The sequence below is a fragment of the Corylus avellana genome, chromosome ca11, assembly GCF_901000735.1.
Source record: "Corylus avellana chromosome ca11, CavTom2PMs-1.0".
In the NCBI taxonomy this organism is placed as follows: domain Eukaryota; kingdom Viridiplantae; phylum Streptophyta; class Magnoliopsida; order Fagales; family Betulaceae; genus Corylus; species Corylus avellana.
Genome location: NC_081551.1, coordinates 11,117,306 through 11,143,377, shown reverse-complemented (window position 1 = coordinate 11,143,377; position 26,072 = coordinate 11,117,306). Strand labels below are relative to the sequence as shown.

Genomic DNA, 26,072 nt, shown 5'->3' with positions numbered 1-26,072 from the left:
CCTGACTAGGGTTTTGGTGAGAAAACAGGGAACACTTTCAAAACCCCTAAAAACCTAACTCCTACTTCACAAAGTTTTAAAAATAGAATAATTACAAAGTATTTCATTAAATTAGGCCAAACTAAAACCTAACAAAAACCTCAGACACTTTTGAGTTAGGAATGTATTGTGGCATTTATTATAGTTTAAGATCATATGGATCCAATGTTTAATGTAGTAGCGTTATTATTTATGATGTTCAAAGTGTTGGTACATCTAAAATGGGGAGTTTATGAGTTTAAGAATAATGCTTATAATGCTCTTGGTGTTAATATGCTTTTGAGTGATCATATGGTACAAAATTGATAATAATAATAAAAATCTATTATAATTTCTCTCAATCACTCTTACCTCTAGATCTAGGGGCTTTTCATTATTGGTGACCCAGTACGTAAAATATCTAATTTTTTGAAGTTTGGAGAGTAAAATATGCTCTGCCAACTTTTCTGTTAGCGAAATGAAATCTACCCTTTCTAACCATGTACCCCAGCCCCCAGGTGCTAAATCTTAGTTTGGACAAAATATCATTTTAAAAGGAGACTCCTGGAGCATCACGCCCAAAATCTCCACGCTTTCGTGCATTGGTGCTCTGTTTGTTTCTTAAGTTTACATTATTAGAAAAATAAATAAATAAATTATGCAACAAGGGGAGGAAATAATTGAAGCTTTTACTTTGGTTTCTTTCAACCACATACAACAGGGTCTACATCTGAACACATCGTGCCCTGCAACTTCTATATTCTAATACCCAAATTTTGAAGATATTGCATAATTACAACAATTCAAGCAATCCTCCCTGATTTTCCATGCCCTTTATCTGGAATCTGGAAAATAGAAGCTTCACTCAACAAAAACATCTACCAAAATCATATACGTTTGGCGGAAATTCAAGACCAAAAAACAAAAACAGAATATCCTTTTGATATGCCTGCCAATCTAAATTATACTATATCACCCCATCTTGGGCAACTGAAATCATATTATTCCATACAACTAGCATGGCTCCAAAGTCAACAGCAGCGAGTATTTTGCTTATGGATGCCAATGATGTTGATGTAGCAGTTAGAGCTGCTAAATGAGTTAGCATTGGAAGAAAGGCCAATGATGTGCCTGTGGTCATTGAATAACACAAATCAATGCAAACAATCAAATTTACTAAATAATTCAGAAAAGGGAAAAATGATAACCGTTCAAATTTGTTTTAGAACATATGGAAGAAACGATCGAAGAAACTTACGTCTTCTGTTATGAACCAAATCCTACAAAAAGCACTGAATGTTGAGTTCAAAATAGGAGCAAGGATCCGGAATGTCAAATTTGCTCAAGACCTGAAGCCACATAACATATTATCAAATAAGTTGATTGTCCATCTAAAGATGTCCCAAACTTGACTTGATACAACACATGCATGAAATCTTTAATTCAAGTAGCACAAGATAATGTCCTGATGCAAATGTAAAAACATGCAATGCATCGTACAACACGACTTGCATGCCTGCAAAGAGAAATATTACAAATTTTAAAGGAAAGAAGTGGGTGAGAGGGCAAGGCTAAGGGTGTTCAGAAGACCGATTGAACTGAATAAATTGACCGAACAAAACTGAATTGTCAGTTTCAGTTTGTGTACATCATAGATCACTTCCGTCCCCAGTTGAGTAAAATGAAAAACCAATGAGATAGGTTCAGCGTACAGTTTATACGCTTACAAGACTAAAGACAATAGAATTGAATCCCCCTGTATAGTAGATAGAAAAGTTCATAGGTTGCAATGCTATATGTCAGATTTATATATAACAAAGCACATGCACCCACAAATCTAACCAACATAAATCCAAGTTCCCCCATTACATAACTAAATTGGGAAAAATTCTTCAAATCTTAAGAGTTCATCAGGAAACAAAACTGACTAAAACCAATTTGAAACTTCTTCAAATCAATTAATTTGGTTTCTAGGGTATTTGTCCGTTTCAGTTGGGAAATTTTTCAAACTGATTACATTGGTTCTGTTTAAAATTTCTCCATAAAGCCAGTTGAAACTGATCATGCAGACTGCTTGGGTGGGGGGAACCAAAAGAGATGATTATAACCTTCATAGATATATTGAGGACATATTGCCAATAAAGTCATACATCACGCAGCTACTGCTGAACTAATGTCAAAGGTAATATTCAAGCAGAACATTCACCCGCACAGGCAAGTCCACTGTGGAAATGGGTGCAATAAGTTTTACCAGACACAAAGCAATCGAACTGTACATGATCACATGGCAATCACATTTCAATAAATTCATGTGAGAAGGGGCAAACACTTTATCATGAAACTACAATACAGTGCACGTGTTCAAGATTTAACAAACCAAGAGCACATCCACAACTCTCAAAGCATGCTCTTAAGCTACTAGTCAAGGCAGAATTACATAGCAATTAAAACATATTATATAATCCTTGAAACGAGTATTTAAGGAATAATAATTACCTCAGGGTGCACAATTCCAGAAGTTCCTACTTGCTTCCCTTTGTAAACGATGCTAGCTTGTGTGCCCCGAAGAAACTCAGGTTCCTTCAAGAGATATCAAGACAGAGGTATGTCATCACCAAGTACTAATACATAGCAAATAAACTGCAGTGGGCAGGAGGGGAAGAGAAATCCTTACATTTGAAGGCTTTAGATAGTATGTTGTAATGTCATCAGGTGGAACAAGCCCAATCACTTGCATGATTCTTTCCACCAGGCCATGAATTATCTGCAAATCATAAGATGAAAGGTAAGAAGATGGAACCAAGTAACACATGAATGATCATTTTCCTTTTTTCAAGAGAATTTTTTGATAAATATTCTGTTTTTTTTTTTTTTTTTTTTGGCATAAGCCAACAGTCCTTGGATCAAATGACATTTCCTCATCCCATAAGTAATAGGTCCCATGTTTAATTCTGTGTAACTTGTGTTTATCCATCCAAAAGACTGTTGAATAATGTAAAATGTTTTTAAAAAGAGGAGAAACCTCATGTGTACATCCTTTATAAATAAAATTCCCCCATATAATTAGAGAACTAGGTTTAAATATCTACAGAATCTACAAAAGGCAAAAAAGAAGAAGAAAAAAGATGAAGCATTGATAGACGCAATAGACTACTCATATAAGGATGGCCGGAATAAAGATTTAAAACTTAAAAGTAGGCATCTTGGCACAATTGAAAGAGCAATTATTCCTCTTGGCTGCGTCTATATAAGCCAAAGAGGGTCAATTTTCCAAATGCAACTGCTTTCATTCTGCCCAAACAATCCTCTTTAACTAGTACGCATAGACCACTTTTTGAGGCATATTAGGCCCAAAGTAAAGAAGCAACAGGTGATCGAGAAGCTCGCCACCACACTCGCATGCGACACCAAGTCACCAAAATAACATTGCTTTTGATTCTATCATCCATATAGCGAAAATCCTCACTAAAGCAACTATCCTTTTTTTTTTTTCCCCTATTCAACGCAATTATCTTGTTGAATATACATGTGAGTCTAAAAAAGTTGAGTCTCACATTGGAAAGATATTATAAGTGTGAATAGTTAATATATCATAATTAGAGTCAAACTCATTACTTAAGCTTTTAGATTAAGTTGTGTCCTAACATGCTATAATTATAGTCTCCCTAGAAGACTCATTAAGGTATTAATTTTTTTAAATTAACACTTATCCTAAAAGCTTAAACTGATAGAAAGAGGTAAATTTAATTACTTAATCATTACCTTAACACTCTTCCTCACGAGTGTGCTCAAACTCCTTTTTAATAGGTGAGACCCAACACGTGAAATATTTAATTTAAATGGAGGGTGATTTGACGGAATCAGGGTTCGAACTTAGGACCTCTGCTTTGATACCATGTTAAATTACCAATTGTCTTAAAAACTTAAACTGATAGGAAGAGGTAAATTTAATTACTTAGAGCATCTCCAACAAGGTCTTTTAGTTTAGCTACTCAAAATACAACTTTTTCATTTTAACTACTAGTTTTTCATTATGCGCTCTAGCAGAACATCTATTTTAACCGTTTCTTCTAATTAAATATCATTTTTCAATATTATTTTATTATTTTTTTTATCTTTCCATTTTCTTCCCCATCTCTCTCACCCACATAGCAAAATTCCTCTTCTCTTCCTCTTCTCTCTGAAACGCCAGTAATTGCTCTTGCGATGATCTTTTTAAGAAATCCACTTTCACCAAGAAGTCTCTCCCTCTTTGGAGCTTTCGTTCGTGGGTTTTTGTTGTTTGTGAGTTTTGGGTTATTCTTTGCATAGAATGGGTTCCAATTTCGTAGATTTTTTCATTTTCTTTGATCCTATACTACTCCCTGAAAGAATGGGTTTTGATTTTGCAGAATAATCTTCGATTTTTCCAAGTATCTGCACGAATGGGTTTCGACTTCCTCGATTTTTCCATGTTCGTCGATTTTGTACAGGAATGGGTTTTGATTTTGCAGCGCACACTTGGTACCGGAATGGATTTCATCACTGCAGCAATGGTTTTTGTCTGATCATGGACAAATAGAATCCCAAATACAAGGAAGTGGATTTCTTTGAGATTTTCTAGTACTTTCGGTAGGATTTTGCGGGTGATCATGGAGAAATATAAGAACTTTAGGGGAGAGAACCAGTGAAAGAAGGAAAAGAAGGGGAGAGAAAGAATAATAAAATAAGAAAAAGAGATGTTTGGGAATCATAAAATATTGCTAACAGGTGCTACAATAAACTTTCAAATATGAAAGTTCACTGTAGCACATGTAGAGAAAATTGCTACTTTACATGTGCCGCTGGAGGAAGGAAAATTCTAAATTTAACTAAAAAGCTAAGTTAGAAGGGCTGTTGGAGATGCTCTTAATCATTACTTTAACAAATCTCCCTAACATGTGGCATCAAAACCGATGGTGGTATGCACACAAGTGGTCCCGAAGACAACCCATTAGATTAATAAAGCTTTTGTTCAAGGGAATAGCAATGTGGTGGACTCACATGAGAGAGAGAATGTTGAACATACAAGTTTGTAAAAAGATTAAGTCCAACATTGGTAAAATATCACAAGTGTGAGTGGTTGATAGAGCACAATTAGATCCAAACCGATAAGCTTTCGTTTTTGGGTTGAGTGGTGTCCCAACATGCTATATAGTCTTTCCAGATGACTCCGCCAGCTGTTAATCTTCCTAACATATCCAAACATAAAAGTAGCTTTCCTAGAGATTTTGATACCCCAAAAACTCCTTTTAAGGGAATTGATTATCTTAGGAACTTTTTAATGCCTCATAACCAAAAACTTAAAAAAAAAAATAAATAAATAAAAAAATAAATTTGAATAAGTAATCGAGATATTATTAAAAGTGTAAGATGCTCCTAGGTACACAGAAAGTATAGAAGAGAAGCTATCTAGCTAGTAAAGGCAAAAAAAGAAAAAAAGAAAAATCCATAATAACTAATCACCAAAGAAAAAACAAAATCAGTTGTCCAAAAATACAATGTAACACCTTGATTCCATATTGGGAAGACGAGGAGGAGCCCACAAAAAGTTGGTGGTTTACAAAGATCCCCATGAGTGCTAAGTCTTGCATCACCTAGTTACTATGAGAAACTTGGCTTTATAAAGAATTGTAGAGAAGCTCCAAATTAACTAGTCATTTTAGGGTGACAGAGCAAATATGGCTACCACTCTTTCCTAAGTTATTATAAATGATATCAGAGCCATTTAGTAACTCCAGGCCATGTGGAACACTGCATGGCCATGATTTGATAATAATTCAATGAGTTCCGTTTTACAAAATAGACAAGCCTATTTATAGAAGAGAAATATTTGTAGAGAAAGTAAACCTACTTCTAGTAGAGAAAGTAAATCTAATCTTAGTAGAGAAAGTAAATCTAATCCTAGTAGGAAAGTAAACATAATCCTAATAACAATAGTAAACCTAATTCTAATAAGGAAAGGAAAATAATTAAAGTAAATCTAACCCTATTAAGGAAAGGAAATAAAGTCCTAATATAAAATTGACAATCAGCGGGAATCGTGACAGTCTTTTCTTTTGTATTTCCATTGTCTGAAAGCAAGTAAAATTCTGATCAGCGGCGCTGCTCCAATATTATTTTTGATATTTTCCGACATCTCCAAATTAACAGCCTCAACATCATTTTCACCATAATTAATATTCTCTTCATAGACAGAGTGCCTATTTGTAAATTTATGAATACGGTTACGGACATGTCGACTATGGCTTACGTGATTGTCAAGGAATCTGTCAACATAAGGATAGTGAACGGGTTTGACTCGGATCCCATAGTCATCTTTAGCATCATTGTCCCTATGATTCCAATGGGAACCCATATGCATGCGTTCCAACATCTCCCGCATCTGGCGCATCTCCTATTGCATAGCGTGCATAGTCTGCTTGAACTCTTCGAATTTGGTTCTCCAAGGAGTCTCTGATCGCTTAATGTATTGCTGGTAGTCGGATCTCGAAACAACTTCTCTCTCACGAACGGCATCATTATAGACGTCGTTGTAGTATAAGTTGGCCATCGAATCCGGATAATGCCGGGTTCGGATACCCCATGAATTTGGCTCTTGAAAGAGTCCCTCCCCTACAAGCGGCGTTGTTGGAGAAGTTTGTCACCGTTGCACTGATTGGCTATGATCAGGATAAAGCCTGCTCTGATACCAACTAACGTAGCAGAAGACTAAGGTAACTAATCAAAGAGCAGCGTCTTTGATTCTGCAAGGAGAAGCATCTTCGTCTTCTACCCAAAAAGATAAAAACAAGCCCCCAGGCTAAAAGAAAGATAAAACTCCGCAGAATATTTGAGAAATAATTCTCTGATTTGATAATAATTTAATGAGTTCCGTTTTACAAAATAAGCAAGCCTATTTATAGAAGAGAAGTACTTGTAGAGAAAGTAAACCTACTTCTAGTAGAGAAAGTAAATCTAATCCTAGTAAGAAAGTAAACATAATCCTAATAACAATAGTAAACCTAATCCTAATAAGGAAAGGAAAATAATTAAAGCAAATCTAATCCTATCAAGGAAAGGAAATAAAATCCTAATAAAATAAAATAAAATCCTAATATAAAATTGACAATCAGCGGGAATCGTGACAATCTTTCCTTTTGTACTTCCATTGTCTGAAAGCGAGTAAAATTTTGATCAAGTAGCGCTGCTCCAATATTATTTTTGATATTTTCTTTATTTTCGTTTTTACCGAAAATAAAGGTAAATATCGTCCTACACCATGGTCTGATGAGGACGTCAATAGTTTAATAGGAAAAGTTTGTAGCACCTCAATCCCATATTGGGAAGATGAAGAGTAGCCCACATAGAGTCAGTAGTTTATAAAGATAATCATGAGTGCTAAGTTCTACATTACCTAGTTACAAGGAGAAACTGAACTTTATAAGGAATTTTAGGGAAGCTCCAATTGACTAGTTATTTTGAGGTGATAGCGCAGATATAGCTAGCATTTTTCCTTAGGTTGTTACATACAATGTGTTGAAAAATAAAGACTTCATCTCCTCCAAAGTCTTCTCACGGTCCTCAAAACTTCTATCATTCATTTCCTTTCATAGACACCACAAAAGGCACAAAGACACCATCTTTCACACAACACTCCGAGTATTGCCAACATTCCACCAATAAGCATACAAACTGACTTCTCATCTAAGCATAATCCAAGACAACCCAAATCGACCGAAGAAAACATTTCAAATGGCACAAGCAACCTAACAATGAAGCAAAAGAAGATCCATAGATTCCTATACATTATACACATACAACTCCAATCAACCATATTGACGCACCGCATCCAAAGATTGTTCATGGTAAGAATTTTTCTAAGAACCGCCGACCAACCAAAAAAGGCCACTCTCAGTGGAGCCATTTTTTTTTTTTTTTAAAAAAAATAAATAAGAAATTGACAAATATCATTAAAAGCGTAAGAAGCCTTTAAGTACACAAGTAGCATACAAAAGGAAACACCCAACTAGAAGTAGCAAAATGAACAAAGAAATCACTATAACTAATCGTTAGAGGAGACACATACACAACTGTCCACAGATACAAAGTCTTGTAGAATAAAGCTAAAATCTCCTCCAACCTCCTTTACGAGTCCTCAAAACTTCTATCATTCATTTCCCTCCATAAACACCAAAAAAGGCACGTAGGCACCATTTTTCACATTACAACACTCCGCAGACTACCAGAAGTCCACCAATAGGCATACAAATCGTCTACATGTCAAGGCATGACCCAAGACAACCCAAAACAACTGAAAAAGGCAATCCTAATGGCAAAAGTCACGTCACAATGAAGAAGGTAGTCTATAGACTCCTCATTCCTCATGCACATGAGACATGTTCATCACGATGATGTGCCGCTCCTAAGATTATCCAAGTTAAGGATCTTACCTAGAGCCATCAACCACGTAGAAAAGGCTGCCCTCAAAGGAACATGAGTCCGCCACACACTCTTCCAAGGGAAACAACAACCTTTAATACAAGCCAGTGAGCAATAGAAGGTATTGACTTTAAGCAATCCTCCTTTGGAGGGGACCCATCACAACTAATCTTCAATTCCTCTTCTCAATCCAACTAAGTGCAATACCTGGAGAAATGATGCAAAGACATCCACCTCCCAATCATGTGCCAACTCTAACAAAGCTCAAATTCCACAAGTTGAAACCACCCAAAAACTCCAAGTAAGCCACAACAAAGGCATCCTTAGCTCGAGCAATACCAAATAAAACTAGAAAAGCTACCTTTAGAGCCACATTCCCACACCAACGATCATGCCAAAAGCTAATCCTCGATCCATCTCCTACCTCAAATGCAGTAAGACACGAAAATTTCTCCCATCCATTTCCTGATAATTCTAACATAACCCCACCCCAAACATCTCAACAGGCTTTAGAGAACACCACCCAACCAATGAACTATCATATTTAGAGTCCAGCGCTACTCTCCACCAAGCCTCTCTCTCAAGCCCATAGCGCCACAACCATTTACCTAAGAGGCACGATTGAACACCATCAAATTCCTAATACCCAACCCTCCCTCAAAGATTGGTGAACAAACCTTGGATCAACTCACCAACTGATATTTGAACTCTTCACCTAGCCCACCCCACAAAAAATCACATCAGAGCTTCTCATCAATACAGTTAGCAACACTCTCCGAGAGGGGGAAGAGAGACATGAAGTACGTAGGCAAATTGGCGAGGGTACTCTTAATAAGGATAACCCTGCCACCCTTTGACAAATATATCCTTTTCCAACTAGCGAACCGGAGCTATATCTTCTCAATAACGTCGTCCCAAATATGTTTATTTATTTATTTTATTTTTATAGGTAATATCAAGAAAGCTTTATAGAAAGCCTAGGCGCCCCAAACATACATAAAGTATGCAAAAGGACACAAAAAGCAAAGAGAGGAAACTCAAGAACCTAGGATTCCAGCAAACCTTCCAACCTATGCAACATTCCCCACAAGAACCAATTCTTTTTTTTGATAAGTAAAGATATATTAACAAAGCGCAGAGGGGCGCAACCCTAGTACACAGGGAGTATACAAGAGAGCGACTAAGAGGGAGAAAAAGAAGAAGAGAACATAAAAAGGAAGTCAGAGAAGCTAATCACTAGGGGCGCTAGCCAGTCAGCGGTCCAAAAACCAATTCTAACTTAGCCAAGTTAACCTTTAAGCCTATAGTACCTTCAAGGCAAAGGAATAAGCTCTGCCAATGAAGCAAATGTGCTGGAAAAGGACCATAAAAGATCAAGGTATCATCAGCAAACAGAAGATGAGAGAAAACAACACTGCCCAATGAGAAACCACCCAACAGCCCCCCACTAACAGTAGCAGGTATCATTCTACCTAGAGCCTCCATCACAAGAACAAACAATAAGGGGGATAAGGTATCCCCTTGTCTAAAACCACGGGAACTACTGAAGAACCCTGTTGGAGTGCCATTCACCAAAACCGAGAAACGCATTGAGGATATACATGAGCTATCCAAGAACACTATTTCTCCCCAAAGCCACACCTCCTCAGCGTATAAATTAGAAAGTCCTAATTCACATGATCATAAGCCTTTTCAAGATCCATTTTCAAAATAACACCTGGCTCACTAGAACTTAATCTACTATCAAGACATTCATTGGCAATAAGAACAAGATCTAGAATCTGCCTAACTCTTATGAAAGCATTCTACGACTTAGGGATCATCTTCTCCATCACCCGCATAAGCCTGTTTGCTATAATCTTAGCAATAATTTTGTAGATAGCCCCCACCAGACTAATTGCGCAGAAATTCATGAGATCAAAGCCCCTGTAATCTTTGGAATGAGAGTAATAAACAAAGCATTAAGGCTCCTTTCAAACTTACCTCTAGCATGGAAGTCATTGAAAACCTATATTAACTCCACTCTTAAAACATCCGAGCAAGCTTGAAAGAATGCCATAGAGAAACCATCAGGGCTCGACGCCTTGTCACCATTTATAGTTGTCACTACCCTTCCTCATCTCCTCAAAATCACTCTCAAACCAACTAGCCTCAGTCTTCAAAATGGAATAAAAGGAAAGACTATCCACCAATGGCCTCCAACTACCCTGCTCGATATATAATTGTTGATAGAACTGGCCACTGTGCTTGTTGATCACTGCCTGATTCGTAGAGAGTCTACTACCTATCAACAATAGACCCTATAGAGTTCTTCCTTCTATTCGAGTTAACTATGACCTTAGTTTGCCAAACACTTTTCCAAGGGAAAGAGAAACAAACCATTATGGCAACCCATAACACGAAACAACCCTCTTTTGGAAAGGACAAGCTATGGTAGGCCCCATCCTATCTCATTCTCGCTAAGTACAACACTGAAGAACGAGGAAAAGGCTTCCACCTCCCAATCATGAGCCACTCTAACAAAACTCACGTTCCATTGAATGACACCAAAAAATTCCACGTGACTCGCAACAAAAGCATCTTTTGTGTAAGCAATACCAAAAAAAGCTAGAAAGACTTCCTTAAGGGTTGTATCCCCACACCAAAAATCATGCTAGAATCTAACTTTAGGAGCCATCTGCCACCTAAAATTTGGTATGACTACAAAACTTCTCGCAACCCCTCCTAATATTCTTCCACAAGCCCACTCATACGCTTCGACAGACTCACTAGAACACCACCCTCCCCATGCACTCCATATTTAGAGTTCACCACCACTCTCCACCAAGCCTCTCTCTAGCCCATAGCGCCAAAACCATTTACCTAAGAGAGCATAATTGAACTTCAGCAGGTTCCTAATGCTCTACCCTCCCTCAGAGATCGGCATACAAAACCTTGTTGGGTGATATTTGAAAAATTCACCAAGCCCCCCATAAGAAATCACGTTGGAGCTTCTCAATACGGTTTGCAACACTCGCAATATGAGGAAATAGAGACATGAAGTACGTAGGTAAGTTGGATAGGGTGCTCTTGATAAAGGTAATCCTACCACCCTTAGACAAATACAAACTTCTCCAACTAGCCAATCAAAGTTCTATCTTCTTAGTAACACTGTCCCATACATGCTTGACTTCAAAGGATGCCACCAACGGAAGACCAAGATACTTAAAGGGCATCGACACAAACCCACAACCCAGAATTCCAGCCAACCCAACCATTATCATTGTCAATGTTCCTCCCAAGGCTAGCAAAGAGTTAAAAATGCCCTTATAGATTTCTCAATAAGACAAAAATAGCCCTATAAATTTGAAAAAAATAATAAAATAATTTTTTTTGAAAAAAAAAACAAAAATGATTTATTATTTATAAAAAAAAAAGAATTTTTCTATAATTTTTAAAAACGATTTTTTTAAATGTAAATTTTAATTTTTTTCAATGCAAATTTTCATTTTTAAAAAAATTACAAAAAAAAAAAAAAAAAAAATTATGTAAATTCTTTTCTTATATAGAGGAATTTGTTTTATTTTTAAATTTGGCCACCCCTCGGATTATATATATATATAGTTTTAGGTTTTTTCTAGAAGTTTTAGTATTTTTTGTTTGGGGGGAACATTGTCAATTTTTGATAGTTCGAGGAGAACATTGTCAATAGGGTGGTAGTTTGAGGGGAAGGAAAAATATTGTGAAGATGATTTGGATCGGCCTCACAAAAAAGTAGATATTATCAGCAAATAGAAGATGGGAAATATCATTCCTTATCCCGAAAGAAGATCGAAAAAACCTCCACTCACTACAGCTGAAATTTTCCTACCCAACGCCGGCATCACTATGACAAAGGGTCCCATTGTCTCAAGCCACGAGAGTTGCTAAAGAACCCTTTGGGACAGTCGTTCACCAAAACTGAGAAACAAACCGAGGAAATACAATTAGCTATCCATGAGCACCATTTCCTTCCAAACCCACACCTTCTCAATGTGTATAGCAAGAAATCTTAATTAACATGATCACAAGCTTTTTCCAAGTCCATTTTACAAATAGCCCCCAATTCTCTAGATCTCAACCTGCTATTAAAGCATTCATTGGCATTAAGAACTAGATCTAGAATCTGCCAACCTCAAATGAATGCATTTTGTGAATTAGAAATAATCTTCTCCAACACCATCCTAAGTATGTTCACCAATAAGTGAGGGAGTGGGTGGCGCGTGAGAAACTTTTGGTCCTCGTCGGAGGCTTCTCCTCTAATTGTTATTTTACGATGGGTTATGTGGGATATTTTTACGTGGAATCAAAATCGTACGACTTACGTTCAGGCGATGGGAGTCCAAATATCAAGTTGACGAAATGGGGAAGATTGAACTTAAGTACGGTCATCATGGGAGTAACGACATTGGTATGGTTACTCAAGATGATGGACGAGTTGGTGTCAGAAGCGACGGGAATTGGTGCATGCAGAGATCATCGAATGGGTGACTCAGTTATGTTTCTACAGAAAAGGTTGAACAAGCATGGGAAATTCACGGAGAGAACTGAATATGGCCATGGAGGGAGACGCAACTTTGTTGTAATCCTGGAGGGGCGTGAAGGGTAGGGTTGGAGACATTGTATCTCGCAAAAGAGGCGGCTAGTGAAGCATCTGCATCAAGTGAGGGATGCAAATGTGAAGAAGACGCCAGTACAAACACAAGCGGTGGTTCTTGGGCAGACGTTTGCCGATGTGGTGGAGGGGAAGAAACCGTTAGGTCAGATGAGTGGGGTCCATAACATAAGGTGAAGCCACCGGCGAAGGTACAACCTGGGGGATCGTATGTAGAGGAGTTGGTAGGTTCGCCGGATTTCATGGTCGATGATGGAACCAAAGCAGGTTGTGAGGGGACTTCAAAACTTGCTATGGAAGGTGCACAGTCCACGGCGATCATGTTCGGGACGCCATGTAGCAAATGAAGATTCTGGAGCCTCATTCTAAGGAAGATTTTATGCGTGGTTTGAAGGAGATTTTGATTTCCTTTCAAAAGGAAATAGCCAGCTGTTTATAAGCTGGAGATGGACTGGGGGAATAAGGGGAAGGAGGATGGGCTAGGCCACTTTCAACCCAATCAAGTGATGGACCTAGATGGTTGTGTGGATTTTATAAGTGAGAAGGGTGGGGCTACAAATCAAGTGGGCCCTGTAGAGAAGCATGATACAATTCTTTGGATCCAGGAGCGGTCTAGTGATAGTGGGCCTTCTTATAGGCAGCCCATCAAATATTACAAGAGAACATACTATCGAAGGAAGCCTAAAATAGGGGAAAGATGGCGGGTGAAGCAGAGGGTGCGACTTGGCCAATCAGCAACTGAAAAATCACTGGAGGACAACCGGAGTAGTGCGTCGGAGGTTTTCCAAGGGGTAGACAGATTGATTGAGCCAGTCAAAGTCGCACATGCCATGGGAAACAACAATAGAAAAGTTCCGGTGAGTTGTCGGGGAAGTTCGATGGAAGATGAGCAGGCTTCGGTAGGATCTGACGAGACCGGTCAGGCTATGGGGCAGAAGCAACAGAGCCCAGTGAGTCGTCGGAGCAGCGAGAAGCATGCTCGCCTGAGTTGTTCGCCGGAAGCGAGGCAGGTGTTCTCCACGCTTTTGACAGCACCTGAGGAAGCCGATATGGGTGAGATTCCGGAGGGGCAGCATTCCAGGGTGGGTTTGGATCAAAATCTGGTGGTGGAGGATAGCTCGGAGAGAAGCCAGAATAATACGTCGGAGATCGCTCATTCTCCAACAGAGTCTGATGAAGCCGCAAAGAATGGTGAGTTGCGACAGCCCTCTAGGGTGGTGCAGAAGCATCTGACAGACTTCTCTGAGGGGGTAGGGTCCTCTTCTGAGGTTGGATTAGGTCCATGTGTGGTGGAAACTGAGGGGAATTTGGTGGTGGGTGATTTTGAGGATGGGGAAGCAGGTTTGGAGGAGATAATTTTAGACAAGGTTTCCAATAGCTGGGTAATTGATAGTTGTATAGATTTTTATCCCAAAGTGGGAGTGACATGTGAGGGGGAAGAGGATAAAATGGAGATGTTACTTAAGGATATTGAAGATGCTAGAAAGCATCCAGTTATAGATTTGGGGGGTATTTCCACCAGTGCTCGTGCTCCCAGAGGAAGTAGGGAGCTAAAGATATTAGATTGCTTCGTAAATTATGATAGGGGCCTATCGGAAGTCCAGTGAGGTAAGGGAAGATGAAGGGGTCGACATGGTGGTTTATGAAGCCAAAAATCATTGCATGGAATGTGCGAGGATTGAATGCCTTCAAGAAAAGATTGCGGATTAGGGGTCTCTTAAAAGAATGGAAAGCGGATAGTATGTCTGATCGAGACTAAGATGGATTTAATTTCTCGGGAGATGGTACGAAGTTTATGGGGAGGACAATATGTGGATTGGATTTATAAGGGGGCCAATGGGGCGTCGGGGGGCATTTTGTTGATGTGGGATAGGAGGGTGGTTGAGAAAAAGGAGGAATGTATGGGGTGTTACACATTGGCTTGTTCTTTTCAAAATGTGGAGGACCATTTTGAATGGGCATTTGGCAGGGTGTATGGCCCAAATAATGATGTGGAGGGGAGGATCCTTTGGGACGAGTTGGTTGGTTTGATGAGTGTGTGGGAGGTCCCATGGTGTATTGGTAGGGATTTTAATACAGCTCGTTTTCCTAGTGAGCGTTCTAGTGAATCAAACTATTCTACAGGCATGATGGATTTCTCGGATTTTATATCCGAACAAGGTTTGGTGGATATTCCGTTGGTAGGGTCAAGAATTGACTGGTTCTTACTCTAACCGAATTGGGAGGATCACTATCTGACAGTGTCACAAAGTAGGCTCCAACGACTACTTTCCGATCCCTTTCCTTTGTTGCTAGATTGTGGGGATTCTAGGGGTGGTAGGATGATGTAGGACGATACTTACCTATATTTTCGATAAAAACGAAAATAAGGAAAATACCAAAAATATTATTGGAGCAGCGTCGCTTGATCAGAATTTTATCCATTCTCAGACAATGGAAGTACGAAAGGAAAGATTGTCACGATTCCCTTTTATTGTCAATTTTATATTAGGATTTATTTTTATTTTATTAGGACTTTATTTCCTTTCCTTAATAAGGTTAGATTTACTTTGATTATTTTCCTTTCCTTATTAGGATTAGGTTTACTATTGTTACTAGGATTATGTTTACTTTCCTATTAGGATTAGATTGACTTTCTCAATTAGGATTAGCTTTTACTTTCTCTACTAGAAGTAGGTTTACTTTCTCTACAAGTATTTCTCTTCTACAAATAGGCTAGCTTATTATGTAAGAACTAATTGAATTATCATCAAATCAAAGAATTATCTCTCAAATACTCTGCGGAGTTTTATCTTTCTTTTAGCCTGTGGGCTTGTTTTTATCTTTTTGGGTAGAAGACGAAGACGCTTCTCCTTATAGAATCAAAGACGCTGCTCTTTGATTAGTTACCTTAGTCTTCCGCTATGTCATAGGAAGTACTTTAAATTTGAGAATATGTGGTTAAAGCATTAAGGCTTTGTTGACAAGGTTAAGTTTTGGTGGGATTCGTATACGTTTGATGGCTTACCGAGTTTTGTTTTGGCTAATAAGTTGAAATCCCTTAAGTTGGATTTGAAAAAAATGGAACGAGGAGGTATTTGGTGATATTGGGAGGAAAAAAAAGGAGTTGTTGGAAGGTATCCAGGAGCTAGATGTTTTGACAGAGATTAGGGGACTAGTAGAGGAAGAAAAGACTAAAATGGCTGATATGTCGAGAGAACTGGAGAATACCTTGTTGTGCAAGGAAATTCATTGGCGACAAAAATCGAGAGCATTATGGCTGAAGGAGGGGGATAGTAACACTCGGTTTTTTCATAAGGTGGCTAATTCCCATCATAGGTATAATTGTGTGGAAGCATTACGTATCAATGATGCTTTGTCCCATAATCCGACCAAGATAAAAGAGCATATTGTGCAATTCTATCGAAGTTTATATTCGGAGCGAAGTACTTGGAGACCTAGAATGGACAATCAAACTTTTTCGTCCATTGATGAGGAGAAAAATTGGTTAGAAAGAGATTTTGAGGAAAAGGAGGTTTGGGAGGTGGTAAAAGGCATGGAAAGTGACAAGGCACCGGGACCGGACGGGTTCACCATGGCTTTTTTTCAATTTTGTTGGGTTGTTGTGAAACATGATGTTATGGCTGTTTTTTTCTGAATTCCACCAAAGACGGCAGTTAGTGAAGAGTTTGAATGTAACTTTGGTGTCCTTGGTTCCGAAAAAGGCGGATGCGGTGGAGACGAAGGATTTTTGGCCTATTAGCTTGGTGGGGGGGATGTATAAAATTCTTTCCAAGGTTCTAGCCACTAGAATGAAAAATGTATTAGGAAAGATCATCTCTAACTCTCAAAATGCCTTCATTGGTGGTCGGCAAATTTTAGACTCGGTGCTCATTGCTAATGAATGTTTGGATAGTCGTATGCGATCAGGTGCACCAGGTGTTACTTGCAAGCTGGATTTGGAAAAAGCTTATGACCATGTTAATTGGGAGTTTCTGTTGTATTTACTGAAACAGTGTGGTTTCGGAGAGAGATGGAGGGAGTGGATAGAGTGGCGTATTTTGTCGGTTAGATTCTACATCTTGGTAAATGGAACTCCGGAGGGTTTCTTTAATAGTTCGTGGGGAATACGGCAAGGGGACCCGCTTTCACTGTTACTGTTTGTGCTGGTTATGGAGGCTTTGAGTAGGATGGTGAATGCAACAATAGAGCAAGGTTTATCATTAGATTTCTCTGTGGGAGAAAGGGACTTTTCAGATTTGGTGGTTTCTCATTCTTTATTTGCGGATGATACTTTGATTTTCTGTGAAGCATATCCTGAGCAAATCCGTTATGTGCGCCTTATCCTTTTATGCTTTGAGGCTGTTTCGGGGCTGACAGTTAATCTTGGTAAATCAGAACTAGTTGCTATAGGAGAAGTGGGAAACATTGGGACTTTGGCTGATATTCTTGGGTGTAGTGTTACGGCCTTGCCCATGAAGTATTTGGGCTTGCCATTAGGGGCTACATACAAGCTACGTCTATGTGGAATGGTGTGACGGAGCAGATGGAACGTCGGTTGGTAGGTTGAAAGAAATTGTACCTATCAAAGGGAGGTCGGTTAACCCTTTTTTTTTTTTTTTGATAAGTAATGTAGTATATAAAGAGTACGTTGTCTAATCTTCCAACTTATTACTTATCCTTGTTTCCGGTTCCTCTGAGTGTGGCCAATAGGATTGGGAAGATTCAAAGAGATTTTCTGTGGGGAGGAATGGGAGATAAACAAAAACTGCATCTTGTTAACTGGAACCAAATTTGCCATCCTTTAAGGGCCGGCGGTCTTGGCATTCGAAATGTGCATAAGTTCAACCAAGCTCTTTTGAGGAAATGGCTGTGGAGATATGCAACAGAGAGTGAGGCGCTTTGGTATAAGATAATCAAAGCTAAGTATGAAGATCAGGATGGTGGGTGGTGTTCGAAGGTGGTGTCGGGGCCTTATGGTGTGGGTTTGTGGAAGCATATTAGACGAGGATGGGATACTTTTGCAAAAGGTGTGAGGTTTGAGGTGAGGCTAGGATCAAAGGTTCTCTTTTGGCATGATACGTGGTGTGATAATTGGCCGTTGAAGCATGCTTTCTCTTCCTTGTTTAGTATTGCAAGGTACAAAGAAGCGTGGGTGAAGGATAATTTTATGTTGAGGAATGGAGTTGTTGAGTGAAATTTCATCTTTGTGTGTTCCGTCCAGGATTGGGAGCTGGATGTGATATCATCTTTCTTTGAACTGCTGTACTGTTGTAAGATCTCTCATGGTAATGTAGATCGGATTCGTTCGCCCCCATCTAAGAGCCTATTTGGGATTGAGTTTGAGAAATAGAGCTTTTAAGTCAAAAAAAGCTTCCGAGCAAAAGCTTCATTTTTAAGCTTTTGCCAAAAGTGCTTTTTGGCCATTTTTAGGCTTCTTAGACCCTTAAAAGCGCTTTTAATCTTTTTACCAAACGAATACTTTTTTCTTCAAACGTGCTTTTTAAATGTTAAAAGCACTTTTAGATTCTTCAAATGCTATCCCAAACAGGCCCTAAAAAAGGTATGTTTGAGGTGAAGTCGTTCTATAAGGCCTTGTCCATTCCATGTTATGAGGTGTTTCCATGGAAGAGTATTTGGCCCTCTAAGGTGCTGCCGCGAGTGGCATTTTTTGGGTGGACTGTGGCTCTCGACAAAATTTTGACACATGACAATTTGCGAAAGAGGAGTATTGTAGTAGTGGAGTGGTGTTGTATGTGTAAGAAGAATGGGGAATCCGTAGATCACTTATTGATCCATTGTGAAGTGGCCACTCAGCTATGGCACTATATCTTTACTTTGTTTGGTATTGAGTGGGTTATGCCAAAAAGTTTCCTCGACTTGCTTGCTTGCTAGAATCAGGTGGGGGGTAGGGATCTCTCTGAAGTTATTTGGAGATGGTTCCTTTGTGCGTCACTTGGTGTATATGGTGGGAGGGGAATGCACAAACTTTTGAGGATAAGGAGTGTTCGGTGGATGGGGTGAGGAAGAATATGATCTCCATGCCATACTTGTGGGTGTTGGCTCACCACCGTATTGATGTCCCAACTGTAGAAGAGTTCTTGAATATGTGCTTTTTGTATATTCTGTAGGGGTTCTCTTGTATATATATTTGCACTAGGGTTGCACCCCTATGTGCTTTTTCAGTAATTTTCACATTACTTATCAAAAAAAAAAAAAATGTTCACCAATAATCTTGTAGATGCACCCACTAGACTGATTGGGCAAAAATCCTTAGGGTTGACAGCCCCTAGAATCTTTTGAATGAAGGCAAGAAACGTAGCATAAGGCTTCTCTTGAACTTACCACTAGCATGGAAATCACAAAAAAAAACCTTTTTTTTGGGAATCACAGAAAACCTTCATGATGTCCTCTTTCAAAACAATCCAACAAGCTTGGAAGAATGAGATAAAATAACCATTAGGGATCGGTGTCTTATCACCATCCATTGATTTCACAACCTCCTACACCTCCCTTTCATCAAAATATATCTCCAACCAACTAGCCGCAATCTCATCAATAGAATCAAAGGAAAGACCGTCATCCACAAGCCTCCAACTATAAAACTAGACAATGTGCACACCGATCTCCAATTGGTTGGTAGAAACAGTGCCATCAATCAATAAGGAGTCAATGGAATTCCTTCTTCTGTTGGAGTTAGCCATTTTGTGAAAAGACTTTGCGCACTTGTCACCTTCCCTAAGCCATAAGATACTAAATTTTTGCCTCCAACTCGCTGCCTCCATGAGAGTGGATCTTTCTACTTAGCAAACAATTTCCACCTTCTTCATACTCTCCTCAACACCTAAGGTCCTAATGCCCTCCCTCTTCAATGATACCGAGAACACGTAGCTCCTCCAAAAGGACCTTCTTCTTCCTTTCTACATTGCCACACCTTCTCATTCCATCTCTTTAGGACAACTTAAAAAAAAAATTATAAAAAAAAAAACCTCTAAATTTATTACCATGTTTCAGCTACCGTTGAAGCCCTTCACCAACTAGCATAATTTAATATTAGAAATTATAAAGTGAATCCTCTATTCTGATTCCTAACTGTGATAGACTGAATAAATTTGAGATTCTAAAAAGGGATCCTCCTATCCTCAATAGAGCCAAATAAGAAAGCACAAAAGCTTTCCAGTTCTAATTACTAAATCAGAAAGTTTTGCTTTCAGGACACTATGTTCACACCACTCGTCATGCCAAAAGCACACCATATATAGCTTGAAAACCCCTTACAACCTGCCTGCTACCTCTCCAAATCTAAAGTCCACTTAACCCACAGTTACTCGTGTTATACATTAGTAACACATCTCCATAAATGATTCCCTTCTTCACCATAATGCCACAACCACTTACCAGCGGTGCTTTAGAAGTTCTCAATTTTCTCACCCCAAACCCACATATCAAAAAGGTGAACACACCATATTCCAATCCACCACAGAAAATCTGGCAGCAGCATCAAAGTGTGTACTCTGAAGACTAGAAGGGTTATAAATAAAGACATAAAGGAAAGCTTACAATACCTATTCCTTCTTTTCTTTTTTTCTTTTTCTTTTTTTTTTTTCTGATAAGATAATTCTATTTGTATTGACGGGCTGCTGTTTGTATAAAACAGAAGAATGTGTACTTATCACTCAATACACTTTTTTTTTCCTTTATCCTTCTTTTTTGACAAGTAATGAACTAGTAAAAGAGAAGGGGTCAAGACAACGAAGACTGCAAGGCTTAACTTTTTATCTTACTATACATTACACTATTCATCCAATGTCCTAATGCCTTGTCATTCTCATCTTGTCATCTCTCTCTTTTTTTTCTTTTTTTTTTGTTCTTTGGGAAGAGGGTTTGTTTTGCATTTGCAACTAAATTTGTCGTCTTGAGTTGATTATCGCAAGTAGGCATGATCTAGTGATTTGAAGGGTTTGACAATAGCAACAGGAGTAAAATGGGTCTAGGCATATCTACAAACTTTTGAGATTTTTCTAGCATCAGAGTAGATTGTTGGCTAAATCATGTCTTGATTTTGGAAAGTGGCTTGACCAATACTCCGTTTCAACACTCAAAATTTGTGTTCAAACAAAGTCAAACCTGACGATCAACAATACTACAAATTATAATCTATAAATTACAACTAATGCAAGTTGTCAAACAATATATGGAAACAAACTATGACAAGTTATAAAAAATAGAATCGTGTGAGATTAACTCTTTCTCACAACTTGATATTCAACATGACAACCAAATTGAGTACAATGAGATGAATGTACCTCATATCCTGCAGTAGCACCACAATATAGAGCAGCAAGTTGGCGACGATTTGTTGCACCCACATCTTTTGTCTCATCCAAGAGCACTACGTCACCCACTTCAAAAATCTAGAGGCAAAATTATAAAAGAGGGAACTCTCATAAAATTACAACAGGTGAATGCAGGGAAAATATTAGATGCATGATAAAATACAAAAAATTAAGCCTATAACTATAAATACTGACAACATATATCATTGTTCAAAATGCATAAATAGTGTGCAACTTGCCTACATATTATGTCTCTTTTCCCTATACCGGTGAGTGTTGCTAAGCGCATTGAGAAGTTATAGCGCAATTTCTTATGGGGTGGGTTAGGTGAAGAGTTCAAGTACCACTTGGTGAAGTGGTTGAAGGTTTGCACTCCGATTAAGGAGGGAGGGTTGGGCATTAGAAACTTAATGGTGTTCAATTGCGCTCTTCTAGGGAAATGATTGTGGCGTTATGGTTTGGAAAGAGATGCTTGGTGGAGAGTTGTGGTAGATTCGAAGTTTGGAAGTTTATGGGGAAGGTGTTCTTCTTTGGAGCCTGGAGGAGCTTTTGGGGTGGGGTTATGGAAGAATATTAGGAAAGGGTGGGATACTTTCAAAGGCTTTACGAGATTTGTGGTGGGAGATGGGACTAGGGTTAGCTTTTGGCATGATTTGTGGTGTGGAGATATGGCTCTCAAGATAGCTTTTCCAGGTTTATTTAGTATTGCTTGTGCGAAGGATGCTTCAGTTGCGGCTAATTTGGAGGTGTTGGGTGGTTCTAAACAGTGGAATGTAAGCTTTTGTAGATAGGCTCATGATTGGGAGGTGGATGTATTTGTCTCTTTTTTCCAGGTGTTGCATTCTGCCAGAGTGAGACGAAGGTGTGAAGATAGATTGTGGTGGATCTCCTCAAAAAGAGGCATTTTCAAGGTCAAGCTCCTCTTTTTATCCTTGGCATGTACCGAAGGGAGGAGATTCCAGTATTCTTGGAAGAGTGTGTGGCGAACACAGGCTCCTCCGAGGGCAATCTTCTTTGTGTGGTCAGCAGCCTTGGGCAAAATTCTGACCCTAGATAACCTTAGGAAGCAACATGTGATTATGATGAACATATGTTGTATGTGCAAGAGAAGTGAGGAGACGTTGGATCTTCTTCATTGTGAGGTAGCTTATGCTTTGTGAAGTGCCTTTTTTGGTCGTTTTGGGTTGTCTTGGATGATGCCGAGACGGGTTTTCGATTTACTCGCCTATTGGGGGTCTTTGGGGAGGAGGGGGAGTGCTACGGTTAGGAAGATGGTGCCTACTTGCCTTTTTTGGTGTTTATGGAGGGAGAGAAATAATAGGTGCTTTGAGGACTTGGAGAGGTCCTTGGAGGATATATTATTCTCTTGTTTTCATGCTTTGTATCTTTGGACTGTTGCGTATATCTTCCCAGTGTCGATTAACTATGATGATTTCCTTGTACGTTTTTCCTTTTCTAGTTAGGTAATCCTATTGTATACTCCTGGTGGCGCCTTACGCTATTAATAGGATTGGTTTTTACTTATCAAAAAAAAAAAAAAAAATAGTGTGCAAAGATAGAGCTTATTGAAAAAAGTTTCCCACGAGTTCCATCTCTCCTTCACAACAAATCCATAAAATAGAGACCAAAAGTAAAAGATAACTATCAAAAGACATCATAGACTTAAATCTGCAAGAAAAATCACTAGAAATAATTTAATACTAATCTATTAATTGAAGGTATTAACTAATAAAAGATGGGGAAACTTCACTTAACCACCTCCCCCCCCCGAACTTCCATCATTTTCAATCACTCCCACAAAGTTCAAAAATTCTCAATTTAGTATATCAAGCTTATGATTTTTTGCAATGACATCCATCTGTTAGGTTTTTCTGTTAAATCCTATTAAAATTCCCAAATACCTAAATAAAAAATTAAAAAAAAAAATTGTAAAAATTCAAGCATGGGTATTTTTGAAGATTTCATTAAATCTTGATCAACGCCTGAATCTTTGCATTTTATTTTTCAAAAACAAATGAGGGTATTTTGGTAATTTTGACAATATTTAACGGAAAAACTTAAGGATAGGTCACATTGCAAAAAATTGGAAGTTCGATATGATAGTTTTTTAACTTTGTGGGGTAATTGCAACACTATAAGCTATCTAAGCATGTTCGCCACTCTAATGCAATAAGAAATAAATAAATAAATGATTAGACCTAAAAGCGGGTAATGCCCCAATGGGTGGAGGAGTTATTGGCGAGTTAAAAAGCCAGTTTGGTAGTCACTGCAATTTGGAAGCTTGAAACTTGCCCCCACTCCCCCCCTTGTGAGATGTGGTGCATTTGGCGAGAACACAACTCCCGAAACTTTAAAGAGCGTGAGAACAGAGGTAGAGTTTAAAATTATCGTGTTCAAAACCCTTTATGGGTGGATGACTGCTACAAGTAATTCCAGCTTTTCTAATTTCTGGAATTTTTTGACTTGTGTTCTTTTTTCTCCACCTAAGTGAGTGTCTGTCTCTCTTGCATACTCTCTCTATACTTGGGTTGTTCTGTTTATGACACAATGAAACAACATAAGCCTCCACGAGAGCACTGCAACTAATAATAATGACCAAACTGAATTAAATACTATGCACACCTTAGACATAGTAAACCTAATAGAAGATAAATATTATTATCTAATAACAGAGAGACAGGCAGACTCACCCACAAAAAAATAAATGGTCTATTGAAGAACTATGTTGTACCTTTATGGGCTTTGGATGGGCTTTGTTCTGTCCAACAGTTTTCAATATACCAGACATAAGATTGGTACGAGCGGTCTGTGGAAATGGAGAAATGCGTCAAAACTTCAGAAAAGTAAACGGAGAAAAAAATAATAATAATAATTTTTTTTTTTATAAGTATCTTCAGAAAAAAAAAAGAATAATTTTTTTTTTATAAGTAATCAAGATTTCATTAAAGGCGTAAAGCATCCCCATGCACATAGAAAGTATATAAGAGAAGCCAACTAACTAACAGAGGCAAAAAGAATAAGAAAAAGCATGGTAACTAATCACACAAGAGAAACATAGCAGTTGTTCAAAGATACAAAGTGTTGAAAAATAAAGACTTAATCTCCTTCAAAGTTCTTTTCTAAAATATGCATCATGTGTTCTTTTTTTTATGTTTAGTGTGCACATTAGAGATTTCAAGAGAATGACATAAGATAAAAATAAGAACAGCCAGCTACAATCACATAAACTAAGAGGGAGCAAACACGCACCTTAGAAATGTAGGTAGACAAAATATTAAGCCTAGACACACTTCAAGGTACTAAACTTAAATTGGTTTAAAAAAAAAAAAAAACAGATACATGCACTTCAATGACAAAATGGAAATTCATGGGGTTGCAAATCAGGAGAGCAACTTCAATAGCAATGACACAGACCATCTTGCTAACCAAACAACTCAATTCTGCTTACACACCATTCATTACTAAGATTTATTCGAAACATTTTCCGGTGATTGGCGCATTCCGGAAATCACAATTTATATATATATATATATTCAATCAAATTAAACTTTAAATTACAAAAATGTCCCTACTAGGTCCGGACGGTGGCCTGGTCGGGTCTCACTAGTCCCGACCATGTCCAAGCGGGGTCCCGGCAATCACCTGGTCAGATCCCGACCGAGTCCTAGCGATGTCTCAGTTGAGTCTCTGCATGGTCCCAACAGGGTCTTGGCGGTGTCCCGGTAGGGTCCCGACACTGTCCCAACAAGTTCTAATCGTCCTAATTGGGTCCCAGCAACGTCTCAGTGAGTCCCGACTGAGTCCCTACGGGGTCCTGACGAGATCTAGGTCAGGTCCCAACTGGGCCTTAACCAGGTCCTACCAATGTCTCGGTCGGGTCCCGGCGGTGTCTTAACCGGGTCCCAACAGTGTCCCGATCAAGTCTCAACAAAGTATCGGCGTGGTCCCGATCGTGTCCCAACATGGACCCGACAGGGTCTCAATCAGGTCCCAATGTGGTCCTGACCGGGTTCCAATGGTTGAGTAAAGTCCTAGCGGGGTTCCAATGACATCCCAGCTAGGTTTGTCGATTTGAGAATGAGATACTCAAACTCAAACAATGGTTTACGGTTTTAAAAAATGAAAACCATTTTTCAAAAATTAAAGAGGCTTTTCGGTCAAACCAAAAATATTTTCCATTAGACTATTATTTTTCATCGCACCAAACACCCGAAAATATGGAAAATATTTTCCAAAAATCATTTTACTCCGAAACAAAAGGAGCCTAAGTTGGCATGAACAACTCCTTATTCAATTCTGCACAAAGAAGTACTTGGCACACATGTCAATGTCGTGCATGTGATGAATCATAATATTGTATTGGTTGGGCATAGAAAACCATGCCACACACAAAGAAAAACGTTTCTAAATAAAATATTTAACAAAAGCTCTAATTTGAAGAGTTGTGTGGAAAGGTTAGCTACGAGCCCCAATTAGCTTGTACATATGGAATGCATAAATAGCACGAAAGGTTCGTGGAACAATATACTACTGCTGAAACATGGAACAATTGAAATCTTAGATCAAAACATTATGCATGGATGATAAGAACTGCCTAAACAAGAACTCTTGAACTGTGACCAAGCAGAGCTATTACTCTCTATATCAAAAAATTACCATTAATGAAA

At 38.6% G+C, this 26,072-nt stretch overlaps 1 protein-coding gene across 1 annotated transcript in view; it reads right to left on the bottom strand.

Annotated features, from left to right (window-relative positions):
• Positions 1 to 690: 690 nt before the first annotated feature.
• LOC132166376 (phenylalanine--tRNA ligase beta subunit, cytoplasmic) overlaps positions 691 to 26,072 on the bottom strand; it is a 64,727-nt gene continuing 39,345 nt past the window's right edge. The window contains exons 15-20 of the mRNA XM_059577179.1: positions 24,137 to 24,211; positions 21,376 to 21,483; positions 2,693 to 2,782; positions 2,515 to 2,598; positions 1,277 to 1,367; positions 691 to 1,149 (exon numbers count right to left, since the gene is read on the bottom strand). Coding sequence (XP_059433162.1) covers positions 1,299 to 1,367; positions 2,515 to 2,598; positions 2,693 to 2,782; positions 21,376 to 21,483; positions 24,137 to 24,211 — 426 coding nt within the window. The 3' untranslated portion in view covers positions 691 to 1,149; positions 1,277 to 1,298. The remainder of the gene's footprint in view (positions 1,150 to 1,276; positions 1,368 to 2,514; positions 2,599 to 2,692; positions 2,783 to 21,375; positions 21,484 to 24,136; positions 24,212 to 26,072) is intronic.